The sequence below is a fragment of the Crinia signifera genome, chromosome 2, assembly GCF_055691185.1.
Source record: "Crinia signifera chromosome 2, ASM5569118v1, whole genome shotgun sequence".
NCBI classification, from domain to species: domain Eukaryota; kingdom Metazoa; phylum Chordata; class Amphibia; order Anura; family Myobatrachidae; genus Crinia; species Crinia signifera.
This window is the reverse complement of record NC_139218.1, coordinates 184,428,721-184,449,738: the sequence shown is the minus strand read 5'-3', so window position 1 is coordinate 184,449,738 and position 21,018 is coordinate 184,428,721. Positions and strand designations below refer to the sequence as shown.

General features: G+C 43.9%; 1 protein-coding gene across 1 annotated transcript in view; it reads right to left on the bottom strand.

Moving 5' to 3' along the window:
• ARID1A (AT-rich interaction domain 1A) overlaps positions 1–17,197 on the bottom strand; it is a 36,835-nt gene extending 19,638 nt beyond the window's left edge. The window contains 1 exon segment of the mRNA XM_083170755.1: positions 15,404–17,197. Coding sequence (XP_083026881.1) covers positions 15,404–16,072 — 669 coding nt within the window. The 5' untranslated portion in view covers positions 16,073–17,197.
• Positions 17,198–21,018: the final 3,821 nt, after the last annotated feature.

Sequence of the window (21,018 nt, the reverse complement as noted above, 5' to 3'; positions counted from 1 at the left end):
GTTTTTCACACATGATGCCAAAAAACAAGGTCATTGTAATCATGTGGTGACAGTGAACCAATAAAAGCTTTTTTTAAACAGCTAATCACAATAGTTTGTACAAATTTCCAAACTTCCAATCAAATTCCATACACTTGTTGGAAGGCAGACCATGGAATGCAGTGTGAAAGGGGCAGACATGGGAAATTCCCGGGTCTGAGGTACAGTATGAAGGGGGTCTGTTGAGCTGAAAAGCTCTGTGCCCCACTAAAAATCCGGCAAGAAAAACCCGGGATTTTGCAGGGGTGGCAATGAGAACGCAGCATTAGAGGCAAATTCCTTCTCAAATGGACAAAACCATGTGCACTGCAGGTGGGGCAGATATAACATGTGCAGAGAGAGTTAGATTTGGGTGGGGGTTTTCTTCAAAGGGAGATCTATATTGCAGTGTAAAAATAAAGCAGTTCGTATTTTCCCTGCACAGAAACAAAAAAAACTCACCCAAATCTAAGTCTATCTGCACCTGTTTCATCTGCCCCCCTGCAGTGCACATGGTTTTGTCCGAGAAGGAATTTGCCTCTAAGAGTGAAGCTAAATCTCTAGTACTCCCCATAAGGAGGTGGCAACTTATGCTGTGTACACACAGGGGGCGATATCGCTGGGAATGTGATTGCAGGCGACCATATTGCCAGTGATTGGAGTGCGCACCAGCGATAAATCGCCGGGTGCGCACTCCCGTTTTCTGCCCCATTGTAATCGCTGGTCGCAGGAGCTTGCTCCTGCGACCAGCTAATTACCTCTGCGGCTCCCCCAGCAGAGGTTTCTTTTCATCAGCGACCATCTCTGGTCACTGATGCAAAGGAGACACTGGGTAATATATTGCTAGCAATATATCTCCCCCCGTGTGTACGGGGCTTAAGTCATACTTGTAGGTATCCAATAGTTTAGACTGGCTCAGCCAAGTGCACGATAAAGTAATGGGCAGCTGCAACTCTAGCATTCAATAGAACAGGAATTGCAGTAGGAACCCATTACATATTTATTTATAGTTTCTTATATAGCGCAGCATATGCCGTTGCACTTTACAATTGACTTGAGCACAAACAATTCCCCCGTATTTCAATTTTCAACTTTTCTGTGATTTTGAAGTCTATGTACTAATCAGCTCCTTACTCAACCGGGGTAGATGTAATGGGGCATACACATGGGGTGATTTCAGCCCCATTTCCAAGCGATCTGACTTGATATGGAGCCACAAATCGCTCCTTGTGTATGCCGCCCCCGCACTTCGCCATCACCCTCAGGGAAAGACTGTGTATGCACCCTCATTCCTGCTGCGATCGCAGAGATTTTTAAACCAGTAAAAGAAATGAGGGTGAATACAGATTCTCCCAAATGTAGGGATTTCTGCCCCCCCCCCTTCCCGCCCTTTGTCCCTGGCTGCACAAGATATTACTGGAAAGATCTTGCACATCCCCAATGGAGCTAACTGGGCATTGACAACCTTTGCATCAGGACTAGGCTCAAGCAATGGATGCGACGGATCCCCCAACTTCGGCAAACGAGATGTTCATACATCTGTGTTGCTTCCTGCTTCGCCTCTGTAAAGAGACAAGGCAGGAAGCATTACAGCAATACAGTATGTGCACTACAATACATCTCCCCCACTGCCTGTAATAAAGCAGTTTCAAGCTAATTGGTACATTTTCTCTCTCTCCAATGCTTAGTGCCTAGATCTTTTCACATTTTTTTTTTATAAAAAATGTAAAATTGGTCTACAAAAATGTAGAAATTAAAAGCTCGTTGTCTGCTTTTAAGTATACCACTTTTGTTTTCAATTTAGTATTTTAAACAGCTGTAAATCTGCTTAAACTCCCCAAGATGCCTGCATGAGATTTCTTTTGGGTACTTGTGTATTATCAGGGCACCCGTTAAGTAGTCAACGTAGTGTCCTATTTAGCGTAGTATGGTACTCTGGATGTGATGGTACTTGTGCAGTTTCACAGCACCCCTGCCGGTGGATCGCATGGGATGCAGTGCAATTTAGCACACCCCCACTATCCACACTACCCCGAAGCGTGACGAGCATTCTCCCGACCTGTTCATAACCCCACAATCCACTCCGGCGTGGAGTGGACTTTATAAAGTATGGCAAGCGCAGCAAGCCCGAAGCGTGTCATACTTTATTAAATCAACTCCACACTAACATGGATAGTGGGGGTATGAACAGGTCAGGAGGGCACATACCGATGCCCTCGCCATGCTTCAGGGTGACAATACGGGGGCAGGGGTGCCGTGAAACTGCACAAGAACCATCGCATGCGATGCAATACCAGCGCCGTGATAATACACAGGTACCTTATTTTATTTATTAACAGTTTCTTATATAGAGCACACATATTCCACAGCGCTTTACAGAGAATATTTGAACATTCACATCAGTCCCTGCCCCAGTGGAGCTTACAACCTATATTCTCTACCACATACACACACACACACACTCTAGGGTTAATTTGCTGGGAGCCAATAAACCTACCAGTATATTTTCGGATTGTGGGAGGAAACCTGAGTACCCGGAGGAAACCCACACAAGTACGGGGAGAATATACAAACTCCGCACAGTTAGGGCCATGGTGGGAATTGAACCCATGACCTCAGTGCTGTGGAGGTAGTAATGCTAACCATTATGCCAATAGGCACAAATATGTTTTCGTTACAGACATTAGTGTGGGACTATTGCCCACCAATAGCTGCCACTGCGCAGAATAGAATATATAACTGGCCCATTAACCATATTTATTGTTTCTAGAGCCCCATCTTAGGAGGGATAGTAGACTGATACTTTACTAGTCTGACTAGTTAATGCAGTACTTGGATACCACCAATGAGACATTGGGCGGTATTCAATGAGCCTGATTCGCCATGTTTTTATGGAATTTGTGTGAATCACCCTATTCAATGACCACATGGCGAATACATTTAAAAGTTTTTTTCGCCATGATTCACCGAGTAGCAATCGCTATCTTTTTATGGAGAAGTGGAATGTGAACTTTTAAAATAAAGTGTTTTGTTTTTACATTTGGTGTCAAGAAATCAGGAATTTTATTCTAAAGAGGCGCATGCTATTTTTATTCATGTGCTGTATTAAAAAAAAAAAATATATATATATATATATATATATATATATATATATATATATATATATATATATATATATATATATATATATATATATATATATATATTTTTTTTTTTTTTACACAGCAGCCAGCAGGGGGCGCCCGAGCCGCTCATTACATATTCACTGCACCCGATCGTTATGATCGGGTATAGTGAATATACGGTCCCCTGCTGGCACCCCCGGGGGCAGCATGTGCTGCCTGGCACCCGGGGAGCCCACCTCCCCCCCACAAACGTTCTGGGGCAGGCAGAGAGACTTCCATCTCTCTGCCTGCCACCATCCGCAGGCTCCCTGCGGCATTCGCCGCAGGAGCTCATATTCACCAGTCAGGGGCAGCGAGCCCCTGACACGTTGAATACCGGAGCCGGTGAGGCTCCGGAACGTGGCGAATGTGCAGCGAATCCTAAAAAGGATTCGCTGCACCTCGCAGGTATTCTCATTGAATACCGCCCATTGTATACAAACCCAATACAAATGCTTGCGTTGCATGTGCAGTGGTGCAATCTTTCCCATTTAAGGCCCCTGTACACTAGGCAATTCACCTGCAATTTGGGCACTTTCCCTGCAATTGCAGCAAAAGAGCCCAAACTGCAGGTGAATGACATAAGGTCTCATGCGAATCACACTGGAGCCTGCAAGTCGCACAAGCAATTTCTTGGATTCCTTCTGTTCCAGGAAGGCAAGGACGACTTCTCCGTGGGAAGACCTTTACCTTCATAGTTCAAATTTTCAGAAAAGTACAGTGGTCCCTCAAATGCAGATTCCCCCCCCCCCCCCCCCCCAGAGTAACTAAAGCTGGGTACACAGATTGGTCCAATATATCTAGAGGAATTGAAAATCTGTTAATGTATGGGAGAACATGAAAATAGAACTTTGCTCCTAAACACTAGAAAAAAGTCAAGTCATTCAGACAAAATAAGTTAAATCCGTTTGAGTTAACAAATTTATCGGAATTGTTATCATCCATTTCCTAGCATTTTGGGAGCAAATGGTTGATTGCATAGGCTCCCATAAATTACCAGATTTTTGTTCCCACCAGACAGATAAATCTGTGTGCGTACCTAGCTTTAGTATCAGACTGACATTTCCAGTCACTAAAAAGCTTAACAGGATAATTAATGTGGGACAAAAGAATGTACAAGAACAAAGCTTTTTCTGCCAATGCTCTACCAACTCCCAGTCCAGAGAGATGTGCACGTGTTTGTATGCCTACAAAAACATAAAAAATAAAAAAACTGTTTGCCACGAGTTTTAAAATGGTCAACAAGCAGAAAGTACACCATTTTAGACGTACTGATCTATGACCAAGATAATTTTCAGATAACCTTATTTAACTTGATACCTTAGTATTTACATATGGAAAGTGGTAGATGCTCAATTAGTTCAGTAATACTACTCAGGTGCATGCAAGGGAGGGGTTAATACTAAGTTAAAAAAAAAAAATTGTTTCCCCCAGCTCACTGAATGGTATTTAGCTAGAACACAAGGATGCTAGTTTTGAATAAGCAGTACACATTTGCGAGCAGGTCCCTCCTACCTCTAGGTCCGCGTGTTACTACCCAGTTTGTCTCACTGTTTCCTAATGCAACAAATTTGCTGCACTATACAAAAAAACTGTAAATAATAATTTGCTAGAATCTTAATGCAGTGAAAATGTACATCTAGTATTTATCCTTTGCTAATTTGCCAAACCTCTGGATGTAATAAGAGGATGGACAACCTGTTCCCAATGTAAATAAAGGAGGAGTCCAATTAAAAAGTGTGTTTTTAATTCAGCTCCTCCTGTGATCTGCAACAGCTGCTATGGACACAGACACAAATTGTAACACTCATACTGCTTTCACATAACAGAAATGGGTAATGACACGGTATTCTTAAATGGGACTTTAAAACGGGTCTGAGCCTTGAGACCTTTCACATTGCAGGTGAAAACCGTTTTAAAAATCATTTAATACCATTCAAACATTCAACCCGTTTAACCCCCAAGTGAGACACGTTTCAAGCCATTGAAATAGAGCTGTTCAAACTGCCAAAAAAACGGCTTTGAACCATGTAGGACTCTGCTTTTTAACCGTGTTGAAATACCGGTTAACTTTAACCGGTAAATCAACTCTGGCACTTTCACATTGCAGCCTTAAACGTTTTAAAATGGAAAAAAACGGCAATATACCGTTTTAAAAGTGCGATGTGAAAGGGGTATAAAGGGCATATCCAATTACCCACTGTGTTGATAGCGTTGGAGGAGCACAGACTTTCCCTCACACGTGCAAAATGCGCTAGCCAACCAATTCCGCATAAAGTGCTGGAATACATGGGTTTCACAGTACGATAAAACCCAGCATTTACCATGAATTTTTTATTGTTATGCGCAGGGATGCAGGTCCGACTCTATAATCAGCCGCTAGGTAAACTCTGTTGCCTATTGAATACGCTGCCATAGCTGGCCATACAAATCATTGGGTCGATTCAATTCAGCATGCTGTAAAAGGAGCCTAGTTACAGAGCTATTCAAATCAGTGCACTGTTAAGTTTGACAAATGGACTTAGACAGGGGTGCAAGTAGAAATCTCACAAAATTAGGTCCACAATGTTGTTTTGTGCCCTAGCATGGCATTTCTAATGTGAACATAAAGTGAAGCATATATCGAAGCAAATCTCCATAACCAAAACATTAGCAGTAGAGTAGGTCATACTGAAGAGCTCAGTGACTTTCAACATGGATGCCACCTTTTCCAATAAGTCAAGTCGTCATTGTGCTGCCTTGGAGACGCCTAGAAGAAAAAACAGCTCAGTTGTGAAGGGTTAAGCCAGACAAATTTTCAGATTGGGACCTGATGAGTATTGACCAGCACTCACCAAGATGCAAATGCACTAAGCATCAGCTAAAGAATCACACAAGTAATGTGCCATCCAAAAAACTAACATAATAGTGAAAAGCACACCAGCATCGGGTTACAGAGCAACTGAAACATTTCTTCCGGAGTGACCAACAATCTACTGCCAGATAGGCAAATCTGTGTTTGTGCATTTGGGCAGGTATTGTTCTGTCAGTGCCAATTGTTAAGTTTGGCCAGGGACTTAAACATTAATATGGGGTGTAACAGTCTTAAATAGTTCCAACTGGAAATGAGGATTACCCCCTTGGAACATGGCAATACACTTACAAAGTGAAGTACAATGTATGCAGTTTGGTGGGAAGAACCGGACTGACTTGCTCACATCACTTGTAAGGATGATTGGGAGTGCAAGCCAAGCTTTATTGCTCATTAATGTAGTTTTGGCTGATTGAATAGATTCTTTAGTTATGTTCTACAAGTTAGTGGAACACCTTCCAAGCAGCAAAGGGGAGACCATACCAACCACCTTTTGCTTTAGAAATAGATGTTCTGGTCATGTAGAGAGTGGATAATACATAATTGTATAGCTTTTACTTTCATTGCTATTTTATTAAAGCACAGATATCTAGATTTTTTTAGGTTTTAAAGCTTAACATTGAGAGGGAAAAGTGGCGTGGAAATAAAATAAATAAAAATGCAGAAAAACGGCACAAAACCCACCCACCCACACACAGACGGTAGAGACATTCTAACGATATTTGCATTTTAAAAAGGAAACCTGAATAGTTAGACACAGGGGTATATTGAATGGTGTCAGCAAGCAGTGCCGATAGCTTGCTGTCAAAGTATTCAAGGGTGTCTCCTTCACTCGCCGGTTCCACCTTGCTGTTTTTAGAGAGGTGGAAAAGGCGAGTGTGGCTGTCAAAACAGCGGGGGTCACTACAAAATGCAGCAGGCTCGCAGCATTTGTGTCGAAGCTTGCAGCTCCAGAGAGAGGAGGACAGATTTCCCCGGAACATTGAATACAGCAAGTGAGTTCACCCCAAACCCCCTCGCTGGCAGCATTGAATACCACAATGTATACCATGGCTCTGACTTAAGAGTATAAAATTCAGGCATGGTCAGTGGATAAAATACGGGGATGTCCACATTTCTTGTAATTAAAGTATCTTTAAAACAAGAGGAGACTGCAGTGACTATAGCGGCAGTTATCTTGTGTGTGGCAGGAGTTTTTCAATAAGACATCAACATCCACAAGTATTTGAGTAATTTATGAGGGTAATTGTGGAGGTGTTTAATCCTGTTCCCAGCGATAATCTTGCAGGTACGAGTTAGTGCGGCCATCTTGCAAGTTGGCCAATAAAACAAACTAGGAGATCAGATGTTGTTGCTGGAGTTTATATGCCACAGCAAGAATCCCTTGCACCCTCTGCGGGTAAACAAGATTGTCCCCCCTAAGGCTATATCAGCAACACAAAGAGAGAAAGACAAAAAGGACAACATTGGGGAAGCACCATATGATCCAAGAATTTAACTTATGGGCCCTACATACGCACAGATTTGTGCCAGAGATTCATAACGGGAGATTTCCAATCTGTCACAAGTCACAGAAAAGGGACGTAAAAAAACGCTCTTCATCACAAAAATAAAGTTATATTGTAGACAGTAATTTTCTAAATAAACTTAATAAAATAAATTTTTAAAAAAATGGCCGAAAATGTCTGCAATTGAATAGGGAAAGTCCAGTTTTCTCGGTGAGCTTGAGAGAAACGGACTTGAATACCTCCTATGTCATCTCCACTCTGTAGCGTCAATGGGTTTCAAACCACGGAGACAAAACTAGAAATACATGTTTAGTGACCCAGGATTTTGCCGAAAAAGGGGTATCCGTAAGCCATTACTGTGGATTGAAGTGACGCCAAAGTTTGTGCAGGTCATGCATACCTATGTACCCACCTGTTAATACCTTAGTTTTGTTTTTTTAATACGGTGTTGTACCCAATTGTAAAGTGTTGCATTGCAGGCGGATGGGGTGTAAACATATGCTAATAAAAAGGAATGGCCTCCAGTAACTTTAAACAGAATGGAAATAGCCCACAACATAAAAATAATGTGCCCAATTCCTTGACAAGCAAACGCAAAAACGCTCCTATCTTTTATCAGCTGTAATCTATACTCCAAAGCCTAAATGAACAGATCTGCCCCGAAAAGGGGTGGAGAATAAAATTGTTCCCCCTAATGGAAAAGCATGCCATGCGTGCGCACTCATTCGTACTAGATTTAGCAAGTTCCTAAATCCATGTTAACGGTTTGAGGCACGCTCTAACCCAATTTATCACATTTCAGCTTGCACTTTAGGAGGCTACAAGCTGAAATGGCTTCATATTAAGGTTTCCATTCTGTGTCCTCTACCTGTAGGCCACGGTTCAAAAAAAAAAAAAAAAAAAAAAAAAAAAAAAAATCGGTACTTATGTAGTATCTGGGCTGCCGATTTCTAAATCGGGTACATCGCATCGCATGCGACCATCGGATGCGATGCGATGCGATGACCCGATTTTTCCATAGGAATCAATGTTAAAATGGACTGAGTCCATTTTAACATGGAATTCAATGGGAAAAAGGGGTCCTTTTCATACCCCTACTATCCAAGTGGGCATGGAGTTGGATATAAACCTGTGGCGAGCGTAGCGAGCCACCGAGCCCGAAGCGTGGCGAGCGTAGCGAGCCCCGCGAGGGGACACAGAATACCGTCCCCTCGCAGGGCTCGCTTCGCTCGCCACGCTTCGGGCTCGGTGGCTCGCTGCGCTCGCCACAGGTTTATATCCAACTCCATGCCCACTTGGATAGTAGGGGTATGAAAAGGACCCCTTTTTCCCATTGAATTCCATGTTAAAATGGACTCAGTCCATTTTAACATTGATTCCTATGGAAAAATCGGGTCATCGCATCCGATGGTCGCATGCGATGCGATATCGCATCGCATCTGATTGTATGCCTTAACTTAAGGCATACAATCAAAAAATCGGCAGCCCAGATACTACATAAGTACCAAAAAATCTATACGGTACTGTTTTTTTATTTAATATCATGCCACCATATCAAAGATGCTAAGGCTGGCCATACACTACTGCGATTTATCTATTGAAGTATCTCAGCAGTGTATGGCCATTCGGCCCCCTTGAGCAGCAGGATCACGTGTGGTCCTTCCACATACAATCCTGTTCCCTGCCCCCAGGCGGAGGTGGGGTTGTCAGAGTAGTAGGTGGTCATACCTCCCAATTCCATCCGCATGGGACCACGCATCTGATCAGGTGTTCAACACATCTGATTTGGGCCAATTTCTCAGCCCAACACATGATGGGGTCAAATCAGACTAGCGTATGGGGGGAGGGGGGGTCCTTAAATTATTTGTAACTCTAATGCTAGGTAGGTGGGAAAAAAAATGCATATAGAAATAGTGTTCTTTATGATGTCTGGGGAAGGGAGTAGAGCACATTTATCAAGTAAAATTCTGGATGTACCCATAACCAAAGTTACATGCAGAGATTGTTATGACCCCCATTGCACATGGGGTGACCCGGCTCTTTTCCTGAAGAACATTGCAGTGTGGCCGTAATGCTATGTGCTGAGCGGGGCTTTGCCTATTTTTAATGGAGAAAGCCAGTGCAGTCATTGGCTTTCCCTGTGGGTGATAGCAACACGAGGGACCGCGCATCGCTGCAGCGTATACACATGGAGCGATCCGTGCGCCATTTCTAAGCTACCTAGTCAGATCGCTTATAAAAAAGGGGCTGAAATCACCCCATATGTATGCCCCATTACACTAAAGTAAGCCTATTTTGTCACACAGTAGCACTCCCAATTTATATTTATGCCAGAGTGGTTCTGACAATTCACACCTTGCAATATCAAAGCTTTAGCTTCTGGAGAAATTTCCTTTTAATACCCACATGTTCTTGTATTAAAAAAGGGACTTGGAGTCACATGAGACAAGAGGGCATGTCCACAAAATCATTAACAAGGGCATCCTGGACCAAATACATGCATTTATAACTTTAATAATAAACCGCTTGAAATGACTGCTCCTAAATCTTTTTTCGTTTTGTACAATTAATCAAGGTCAATCATCTTCCGATTCCACATCTTTAGGAGTCTACGGATCTAGGTCACTTACAATCTAGAAAATACATGACTCAATGGTGCAGAGAGTGCCCACCAAGTTTACAGGTCTTTCCCAACTCTATATAGAACAATTTTAGTTCTGGGTGATCAATATAATCTGACAAGAGGGAAACATGGGTCAATGCCAATAGTAGCATCTCAAAGTTAGTACATAGAAAATCTTACGGTGTACTACAACTATAGCAACTGAATATATTAAAACATGTGCAGAAAAATGTATGATTTTTTTGGCGGATACGCATGGTTTACTTATCAAATGCAGAGAATGTTTGGTACTTATATGTTAGTTGGGCGCCCACTAAACTATTTGCTTTGTGCTGCGCTCGCCACACTATATATAATCAACTCCATGTCGACATGGATAGTGGGGGTATCAGCGTACTAACTATAGTGGACGCCCAACTAACATAAGTACCAAATTTTTTAAATTTCTTTTAAGTCAACAGCTTCATGTAGACAGTCAAACTATATTAAATATATTGAAGGCGATTCAATTGGGGCAAGGCTAATTAGGAAGCACCAGACAAAGCAATTCAATATTGCTCCATTTGGGTGCAGGCATTCCAGCTTACAGCCTTCTGAGGTTGTGGGTTTGGGCACGGCAAAAATTTGAACATCGCTCCACAATCACTTATTTTAAATGAGAAATTGAAGTACAAAAAGAGGAGGAAAAAAAAAAAAAAAAAGAGTCAATAGACAATCTTTGAGCAATGGTCTACCAAGTTCAGGCAAAAGCAAAAACAGGGTCTGGAAATAGTGTAAATATACAATTAATGGTAGTACAAATTGCGGTGGAAACTACAATAGAAAAAATGCATAATGTCAACTTTTTATTATAAAGAAGGAATTCTGAAAACTTCCAATATATTTTATTGTACAGTGAGATGACCATTAATCTACATTATTTGGCTTTAAAGAAGACTGTCAGTTGTGGTAACACCAACATTGAAAGCTTGAGGGGGGGGGGCAGCACTTTGCATTAGTACCAGGAAATTAAAAACTCACCACTCCCCTAATTCAATTCTCCACCATGGAGGTGCTGCAGTATCAAGCTGCACTTATTACATGGAGAATTATTTGCCGACTATCACGTGCACCTCCAGAGGGAGCAAGGAAATGCGAGTGAAGATACATCGCCACCATTGTGGATTCCCATTGCAGAGAATTAAATCACTTACGAGTGAAAAATAAAGTGTAGCAGTTTCAGCATTATTTGGGGCTTGCCGGTATATGGTAAGGAACAGAAAGACCAAGAATATACTAATGGATCCTAGAATCTCTCAATTTGTATATGTACAGTATTGTCATTTATAATTTTACTTAATTGACAGATTCAGCATTACAATTGAATCACACCAAATTCGGAGAGGCAGAACCGTAAAATGTAATCATGTCAACCTTATACTTGTGTTATACCCTAAGGTCAGTAAAATTCTAGTAGAAAAGTACAGGCCAGAGTAAGCAGACTGTCAGACTGCTTTCAGACCGCATAACTGGCTTTGACCCTGTATTTGAAAACGTTTCCAAAAACGGGTCTGCCAGGTAAAACCCCCTTCACACCGCATCTCTTAAACGGTATATTATCGTTTAAGTGCCTTTTTTTGTACCTGGCAGACCCATTTTTTTAAACTTTTCAAATACAGGGTCAAAGCCAGCCCCTTCCTATAAGCCCGCTAGTATGGGCAATGATGGAAGCTGGGCCCAGCTGATGACATGCAGAGCCCTCCTAACCAGACAGTACCGTATGATGACGCCCAGGCTAGGTCTCACATCCGCCTCCGTAGAAGACATGATGGTGAAGTCCCCGGGGTTGCTGTTATGCAGGTGTACAGCGGGGCCCGGCGGCTGCATCCTCCTGCTGCTGCCCATGTTCACGTCTCAGGCCAGCTCAGAGCTAGAGAGGATGAGCTCGAGGACCTGCTGCAAGTGAGGAGCAGCAGCAGCGGCCTCTTGTCACCATGGTAAAACCACGGAATTCCGTGACCCCTGACCTGCTGGACGCAACGCGATTGGTCCTGGTCCTCGGCGTGACGTTGCTTCCGTGTGCGGGAGTCACGTGCGTAGCCCCACCTTATTGTGTGACGTCACCGCCTAGAGACAGGGGTATAGTTTGGCATTGGCAATGGTAGTGTCTAGAAGCAGGGACTCGGCGCGGGGGTGGCTTGAAAATGCTTCCGGGGTGGGGGACCCCCAACCTCAGTGCATATCCAATGACTGCACTGAATATTTAATGAGTTCATTAAATATTCACTGCACCACTCATTAGACATGCATAGAGCGGACCACTATTGGCTGGGTCCTACATACCGTTTCAGACCCGATTTTGGTGCCAAAATACCAGTTCTGAAACGTGTAGGACCCTCCATTTTAACCGTTTAGCAAAAACGGCTTTTTAAAAAACGGTAAATCTTTTCTGCACCTTTCAGACCGCACATAACCGTTTTGAAACGGTTAAAAAATGGCAAAATACCGGTTAAAAAATGCTGTCTGAAAGGGGCATAACTGTGTGACTGAAAATTACCATTTTAAACAAATGCTAATGTAATGAGACTAGTTAGTGTATAATTGGGGTAAAAGCTTATTCTTTCAGTCACCTGCTTCCAATCTAAAACCAAATAACAGTGCTATCATGGGCAAACAGGTAATGAAATTTGGGTGCACAAAGACCTTACCATAACAACCAAGAGAACTTCTGACCATCATATCTTAGCACAGATTAACAACAACAATTGAGTGCCAACACTGCTGTGAGATCCTCAAAATATCCGCTAAAACTGCCAGCGTCGCTCACATCAACTATTTTTTTGGTGCAATATTTAATTAAATTTCAATTAACTGAAATTGTTGTATTTGTATTCATACTAAAAGCGACGCTGGCATTCTCAGTGGATATATTTAGGATCTCACAGCAACATTGGCACTTAAGGTAAAAAAAAAAAAAAAAAAGAGAAAGTGAATAACCTTCAGATGTTTTCAGCAATGTCCCACATATACAGATAATCTGATAGGTACAGAAAGAACACTAATGAGTAAAACTAAAATGGTCACACTGTAAAACCTGCCCCGAGCTTCTTTATGGTCAGTGGTTTCCAAGGTAATTTTTTTTTTTTCCCCTTCTACATGATCCATGATTTGTTTTGCCCCGATGAAGTCATTTTGACGAAACGCATCTGGTACATTTCTAAATAAAAGGCTATTCTTTACAATGGACTGTGCATCTCTTTGTGACAACGTGCCCCAGCTGGCGACATGAAGAATGATTTACAGATTATAAATCAAATTATTTTTATCATTGCTAGTGGTGGTACCCTATATATGGACCTTGCACACTCCAATAAAATATATTAGTGCAAGACAGGGTCTACACTAATATATCTATCTCACGCAGGGGATTCTGAAGCGTTCTTTGGACTGAGCATATTTTCCTGGGGTTCAGATCTGAGCAAGGGTCCAAATGCAAAGATTAACTTTGCCAGTGTATACAATAAACAAAGCAGATTGCTGGCCATCATGTTTCAGTTGTAAAACTGCAATATCACCTACAGAAACATCTTCCATATGTGCACCACTTCCATAGTTGACCACGGCAGTTGTTTAACACTAAAATCAAGTGTCATTTACACCATTACTGTATTTATCTCAGTTGCAGATCTCTTTAAATTCCATAATTTTGGCTATTACCTATTTCTCAATGGCATGTGAATACAAGAAAGGGTTATAAGTCTATGGTTTATAACCACATTATCATTTGCTCCTTTAAAAGGCCTGGTTATGCACTATATGTTACTAGCGTGAAAAGCAAGAGTGTGGGCACATACTATTTTTATGCGGCAGCTTCCTGTGACATTCAGCTGCATATACCCATATACTTTGTGTGACCCTATATTGGACAGATATCCTTACCCTTTGCAGAGAATGTGCAGTCAAGTACTTCCACACCAATATTTATCAATCACAAAAGTTCACATTGACAAGCTTTTCCACAAAATAAAAAAAGTGGAAAGAAATTCAGTTATACAATAGACCCTGCAAAAGACCCCCCCCCCCCCCCCCCAAATATGAATCTTGCCTGCAACAATCATTTGCTTTTCTAGAGCCAAGCAACCATGAAAGTACACATCTCTACTTGATTGTAAGATCACTCAGTTTTATCATCAGTCCCAAATTTGAGATAACCTTACAATGTAGTTGCCATGGATTTTGAATTCATAACTAGTTTCCCCAGAATGAGTAGTGTGTTTTGGTGGTAAGTGCAATTATTGAGCTCCTGTAAGAATTCAGGCTGGAAAGGGCACATAATTTAAAAATGTTAAATCAAGAACAGAGAAAAGAGCTGAGGGTGAAACCACAAGGGGTACATGTACATGGTACCAAAAGGAACACACATTTGCTGCAATCATGCGCACAACACAGCATACAAGGGTCCAAATGAAACCCTGTTTCATGGGAGCAACAGGGATATGGTGAATTGGACCTTTCATGGTCCAATAGCTAACCAGCTCCAATAAGATTATACACACACAAGCCTCATGCATATATTTAAAACACAATACACACCAATACGATTCAACAGCATTTAACAGGCTTTAAATAAAGGCAAGTAATGCATTTAATACAATGCCCTAAATGTGAGTATACATTATGCGTGTGTGCCTCAGGATGGTGACATGCTGCAGATCACACCAAAATTAAAAAGTACAAAGGGCCACTGCCTTTCCTATGCAGAAGTAACCTTCAAGCTTGGTGACATTCACTTGTCAACTCCATACATTGTCCTATTCAAAAACAATCGGAAGGGGGCTTAATCTTGGCCATGTAACCTAATTTCCAAAAGCCCCGGTGGTAGAAGCATCCGTGATGCCATCTACCCTCATTGTCTGCAGCCTCCCCTTCCCCAGTACATGACCCCCACACAATGCTGCCTCTCACTTCCCCTCTTCCAGCACAGTCACTGTCCAGCTCACATCCACACTATTCTGTGCCGCTTGCATTTTCCACCCCCGTAGCTGCACCATGTATGTTACCCCAAGATCTTTCACCCCACGCATACAAAGCAACCCCCCCCCCCTCAACGGTTTCCTATACTCTGTCCCAGGACAGCCATCCTAGCCCCGCAGTGATGCCCAACTCCCCCCACAGCCACCCCGGCCTGCCCGTGCCCCCGCATGCCAATCCCTGCCCCGGGGAGTGACCACCCCCTTCCCCGCTATACCCAGCTTGTTACCTGCGATGATCTGGGCATGCCCTGCCCGCTGCTGCCGGGGCTCCCGGGCGGGTGAACCCCTCTCTGACTTGCGGCCCAGCCGGCTGCATAGCCTTCAGATCCTTTGTGCTGCTCCGAGTAGTCTCCCCCGGGGTAGGCCGGGAATCCCCGCCCGGGACTAGGCGCTGTCAGTAGCTGGTTCAGGGTCGGTGTGGCAGCTGCTGGCTGCGCGGGTCCGAACCGCGGCGGTGGGGGAGGATAGGCCGGAGCCGGGGGCTTGCCTGTGGAAGCAGTCGGGCGAGGCGGGGGGTATCCTGGCTGGTAGGCCCGATTCGGGTAGGCCGGATAGGAGTTGTAGGCCTCGCTAGGAGGCTGGTAGTCCAGGCCGGGGCCAGGCTGGAAGACTCCCCGGTTATAGGAGGAGAAACCGAATCCCCCCGGCGGGTGCGAGGAGGCGGCGGAGGCCGCAGGCGCATCTCCCGGTTCCTGCAGCGACGAGGTCGATGCCGCTCGGGTCCCGTTCGCTGCCTCGGGCGGGTCAGAGTCTGTGGAGGTCTGAGCCGGGACCTCAGCTTGGGGTTCTACCGAGGAGGGAGGGGGATCCCCTGGGCTCTTCTTTAATTCGGGACCGGCGGCGGGCGGGGTTCCCCCAAGACTGGGGCCGGAGGCCGGCGCCACCTGTGCGGCCATGGAGCGCTGTGAGGAGCGTGGGGACGGAGGTGGCCTCCCCCCCCGGGTGTCGGGCTGGGTGCGGGCAGGAGGGGAGGGGGAGCCGCTCAGTCGGACACGAGGCGGTAGAGAGGAGGAGGAGAGGCCATTTTACCGAGAGAGGAGGAGGAGAGACAGGCCGCAAAGCGCGGAGCTGGGAGTCCCGGATTGGGGGAGGCTGAGGCCGCAAGACCCGGCGGCTGGAGCACGAAGGGGAGCCGGGCTGCCAGTTTCCTGCACAAGGCTCACACAGAGGAAAACCTCGGATTGGCCGTCCGGAAGGGAAGGAAAGTCCAGATACTGGCTCACTCTGAGCTGCTGCAAGTCCCGGAACTGGAGCACATACACAAACTGGAACTGGACCTGTGACCGGGCATCAGGTAAAATAAAGCGAGGGGACTGGAGTAAAACCCGGATTTGGATGACTGTCACACAGGCATATCAAAGGCAAAACCCGTGAAGTGGATTACAGACAGGAGCTGGATGACACCTTCATGTTCTGGGCACAAAAAGAGCACGGCCCTGTAGCACTCACATAGGGATGGAGACCGCAAGACCCGGAGATGGGTCGCTGTCTCACAGGGCTTTGGCAAAAAAAGGGAAGAAGTGGGAGCTGGGCTACAAGCTGGAGCGCTTTCAAATGGGCTGGGATAGATAGTGGGGTAAAACACGGCGCTGGACTCTAGACGACATGAGACACCGCTATCACCGGCTTTGCAAAGCCCGGAATCTGGAGTCAGCACAGGTGCTGGGACACAATGAAAAACAGAGCAAGGGCCGGCGCTGGATCACGGAGAATGAACCCGTCTTCTCCTATAGGCTTATAAACAAGGTGAGATAAAGCCGGGCAGTAAGACCTGGACATGGAGGAGAGACCCGGAGTTACCCAATTGTCACCAATGGACTGACAGGCACGGCGAATGCGGGCAGTAAGACCCGGGGTGGACCGCGGGAACACAGAGGAAGGTGAATCACGTGATGTCGTAGGGCGTCTAAAAACGTGGCGACGTCACGAGGTGTGTGCTGGACTGATACTCGGCTCATTGTGTTGTCAAGTAGCGTGCGGGTCACTCGGGGCTGTGTGTGCAGGGTCGGCGGGCGCCTTCCTATCACGCGGCGTACAGTGTTGATAGTAAGCCCCAATACCCCTCTCTACATGGTGACATTTACCATGCAGCTGCCAGGCACAATCAGATAGCCCTGTGGCAGCGGAAGTCGCACACTGGTATGTGAGCGCTGCCGCCATACTTGTGCAGCCCGCCGAGCTCCAAGCGCAGCGTCCTGGGCGACTCCAGGAGCGGGCACAAAGAGCTCGGAGTGAAGGGCTGGGGGGAGGGGCCCTGTCTTCTCCGGATCCTCATTCTTAATCACTAACTGGCCGAGCAGGACCACAATGCACTGTGGGCTGCCATCAAAACCCGGATCGGAGCAGTTGGAGGAATGTGCAGGGGCGGTTTTGTGGGTCTCTAGACAAAGGAGGGAGGAGGCAACTGCAGGCAGAGCGCAGGGAGCCGCCACACTGGTGGACACATGAGTCTGCTCACATGTCTCTGCTTACACATGTACCGTCTTCTACGTACACAGTGCTGAAGTGTCTCACAGTACAAAACACACGTGTATGCCACAAAGGCCTGGCTAGCTAGGGCGGCCAGTGACCGAGACATTCTTCTGCTTCTACAAAGGAACATGGAGGGCTGACATTATTAATAACACATTAAATACAGACATTTTTCAATATAAAACATGAGCTCATATAAAGTGGGATATATCAAAGTGGTGGAAATGAAGGAGCTGCAGTGGGCTGTCTTTTAAAATAAAAACAATTAGGTCTCCCTGTTTGCATCATGGTTATGTTGTATTTTAAAAGAGTATACACACTGTGAGATATGCACTATTTTTCTATTCGATTTTGCTTATAGAAGCAAAATCAAAAAAAAAATCTACATTTGATGCAGATTCGATCCCAATGCACACTCCCGTGTAGTGTAAATTGTATAGAAAAATAGTCTTGTAAGGCAAGACTTTATAGTACAGATCTGTAGTCAAATCAAATGCATTTTGCGTACCATTCCTTTCAATCCTAATCGGGATTGAATCTCAAGCAAAATTGCACCATGTGTACCCACTATAAGATTCGATTGCTATGCAATCTTTGCTTACTCGTGCTATTTACATACAATTCATACTAACTACATTCAATCTGCACTATATAGTCATTGCTGCACTGTCTACTTGGCTTTTTTCAATTTCAGCTGAACGGGTGCACGCATCGGCATTGAGGGCCTTATTTTGGTTCATTCTTTCTGACAAAATCCTTCTTAGATGGACAAAACCATGTGCACTGCAGGGGGGGCAGATGTAACATGTGCAGAGAGAATTAGATTTGGGTGAGTAATTTTGTTTCTGTGCAGGGAAAATACTGACTGCTTTATTTTTATACTGCAATATAGATTTCACTTTAAAGTAAAACCTCACCCAAATCTAATTCTCTCTGCACATGTTACATCTGCCCCACCTGCAGTGCACATGGTTTTGTCCATCTAAGAAGGATTTTGTCAGAAAGAATGAACCAAAATAAGGCCCTGAAACGGGATAGAAAGCTTAAAATCATGTTCTATCTCCATTCAATGTCTATGTGATACCGACTCAATTTTGACTATATAATGTAGTCAAAATCGAAGGGTGAATTGCACCATGTGTACACACCATAAGACTAATTTTATGGACCTGGTTAACACCGTACCAAATAAAGAACAATCATGGGGTTTCCATGTTATTTAGGCCCACATGTGTGATATCATTGGGATACCTTACTTGTGCTTGCTGATCATTGCTGCTTTTTTTTTTTCTCTGGATGACAATGTTGCTGATTCGCAATAATAATTGTGAGTTTCATTGGTCACTTTCATGGGCCACTTTGCAGTTTTTATAATAAATCTTTGTTACTGAGACCAGTCCTCCTCTTTGCTTTTTGGTACATCATCTCCTATGTGGGGCACATCTTGAGAGTGGATTGGTAAACGGACTATACCCAGAAAGATACCTTTCTATGCATTGATTACCTGCATCTGCAGTGAGTATGGTACGCAGTTACCACGGTTCTAAAGATTGGTGATCGGGTGGCTTGATATCAAAGATACCTTGATATGCATTAAATCTCCTGTTCAATCAGTGAGTATGGCTGCCTACTATTTGGTACATATTTTATTTACATCACAGTGGTGAACCCTTAATAAAGAAACCGTTATACACTTTGAGCACATCACTGCATTGTGAGTTTCGGTACAATTCATTCCCTGGGAATTATCCTAACCCATTAAAATTGCCCATTTTGTGTCACTGATACACATATTTTGTTTGTTTCCTTTTTATCTGAGAAACATTGATCATTTGAACACACAAGTCAAGCGCCATCAATTCTTTATTTGTTTCGGAATTAAATTACTGGTTTGAGTGAAGCCAGTGTGGTTTACAAAAGAGGTATCAACTAGTGTAAAAGCAAAAAAGATGGCCTTTAGGACATACAAGCAGACTCAAAATAATAATGACAAAGAAGTGTATCTTGCCAGACGCAAAGAGGCTAAGAAAGTGATCAGGCGTGCCAAGGTACAAGCTGAGGAGAAAATGGCTCAGTCGGTAGATAAAGGAAACAAAACTTTTTTTAAGTATATAAATGAAAGGAGAAAATCAAATGGAGGAATAATAAGACTGCGGACAGACACTGAGAATTTGGTGGAGGGAGACAAGGCAATTGCAGATCATCTAAATAATTATTTTTGCTCTGTATTCACTATAGAAGGAGAAGGGAAGGGACCACAGTTAAGTTGCAAGGACATTCATAAAAATAAGGTAGATGGAGGTACATTTACTAGGGAGAAAGTCCTAACAGAACTTTCAAGACTGAAAGTGGATAAATCAATGGGGCCAGACGGAGTGCATCCAAGGATACTAAAAGAACTAAAAGATGTGTTGGTAGCGCCATTAACAGATTTATTCAATCAGTCACTAGATACAGGTGCAGTTCCAGAGGACTGGAGAAAAGCAAATGTAGTTCCACTGCACAAAAGCGGAAGCAAAGAAGAAGCAAGTAACTACAGACTAGTGAGCCTTATATCAGTAGTAGGGAAAATAATGGAAACACTATTAAAAGAAAGAATAGTGGAATATCTTAAATTAAACAACTTACAGGATCCAAAACAGCATGGTTTTACTGCAGGGAGATCATGCCAAACAAGTCTCATTGACTTTTTTGACTCCGTGACCAAAATACTAGATGAAGGGGGGGCTGTAGATGTGGCATATCTAGACTTTAGTAAGGCATTTGACACTGTCCCACATCGCAGGCTGCTAAATAAACTTGAAAGTGTGGGATTGGATTATAAAACGATTAAATGGATAAGAACCTGGTTGCAGGATAGGAAACAGACAGTTGTCGTAAATGGAGTGCATTCTATGGAGGGACATGTTACCAGTGGAGTACCCCAGGGATCTGTACTTGGACCAGTGCTCTTTAATATCTTTGTTAGTGACATTGCAAATGGTATTGAAGGGAAAGTATGCCTTTTTGCAGATGATACAAAGATATGCAACAGAGTAGACACACCAGGAGGGGTAAATCAAATGACTGATGATCTAAGTAAACTTGAGAATTGGTCAAGAGAATGGCAACTACAGTTTAATGCTAAAAAATGCAAAATTATGCACTTGGGACTCAAAAACCCAAAGGCTCAATATAGTATCAAGGGTACTATAATGGAAACTACTGAGGAGGAAAGAGATCTAGGAGTCACTATTTCAAGTGACTTAAAGGCAGGGAGGCAATGTAACAAAGCAATGAGGAAGGCTAGTCAGATGCTTGGTTGCATAGGGAGAGGAATCAGTAGCAGAAAAAAAGACGTAATAATGCCACTTTATAGGTCATTGGTACG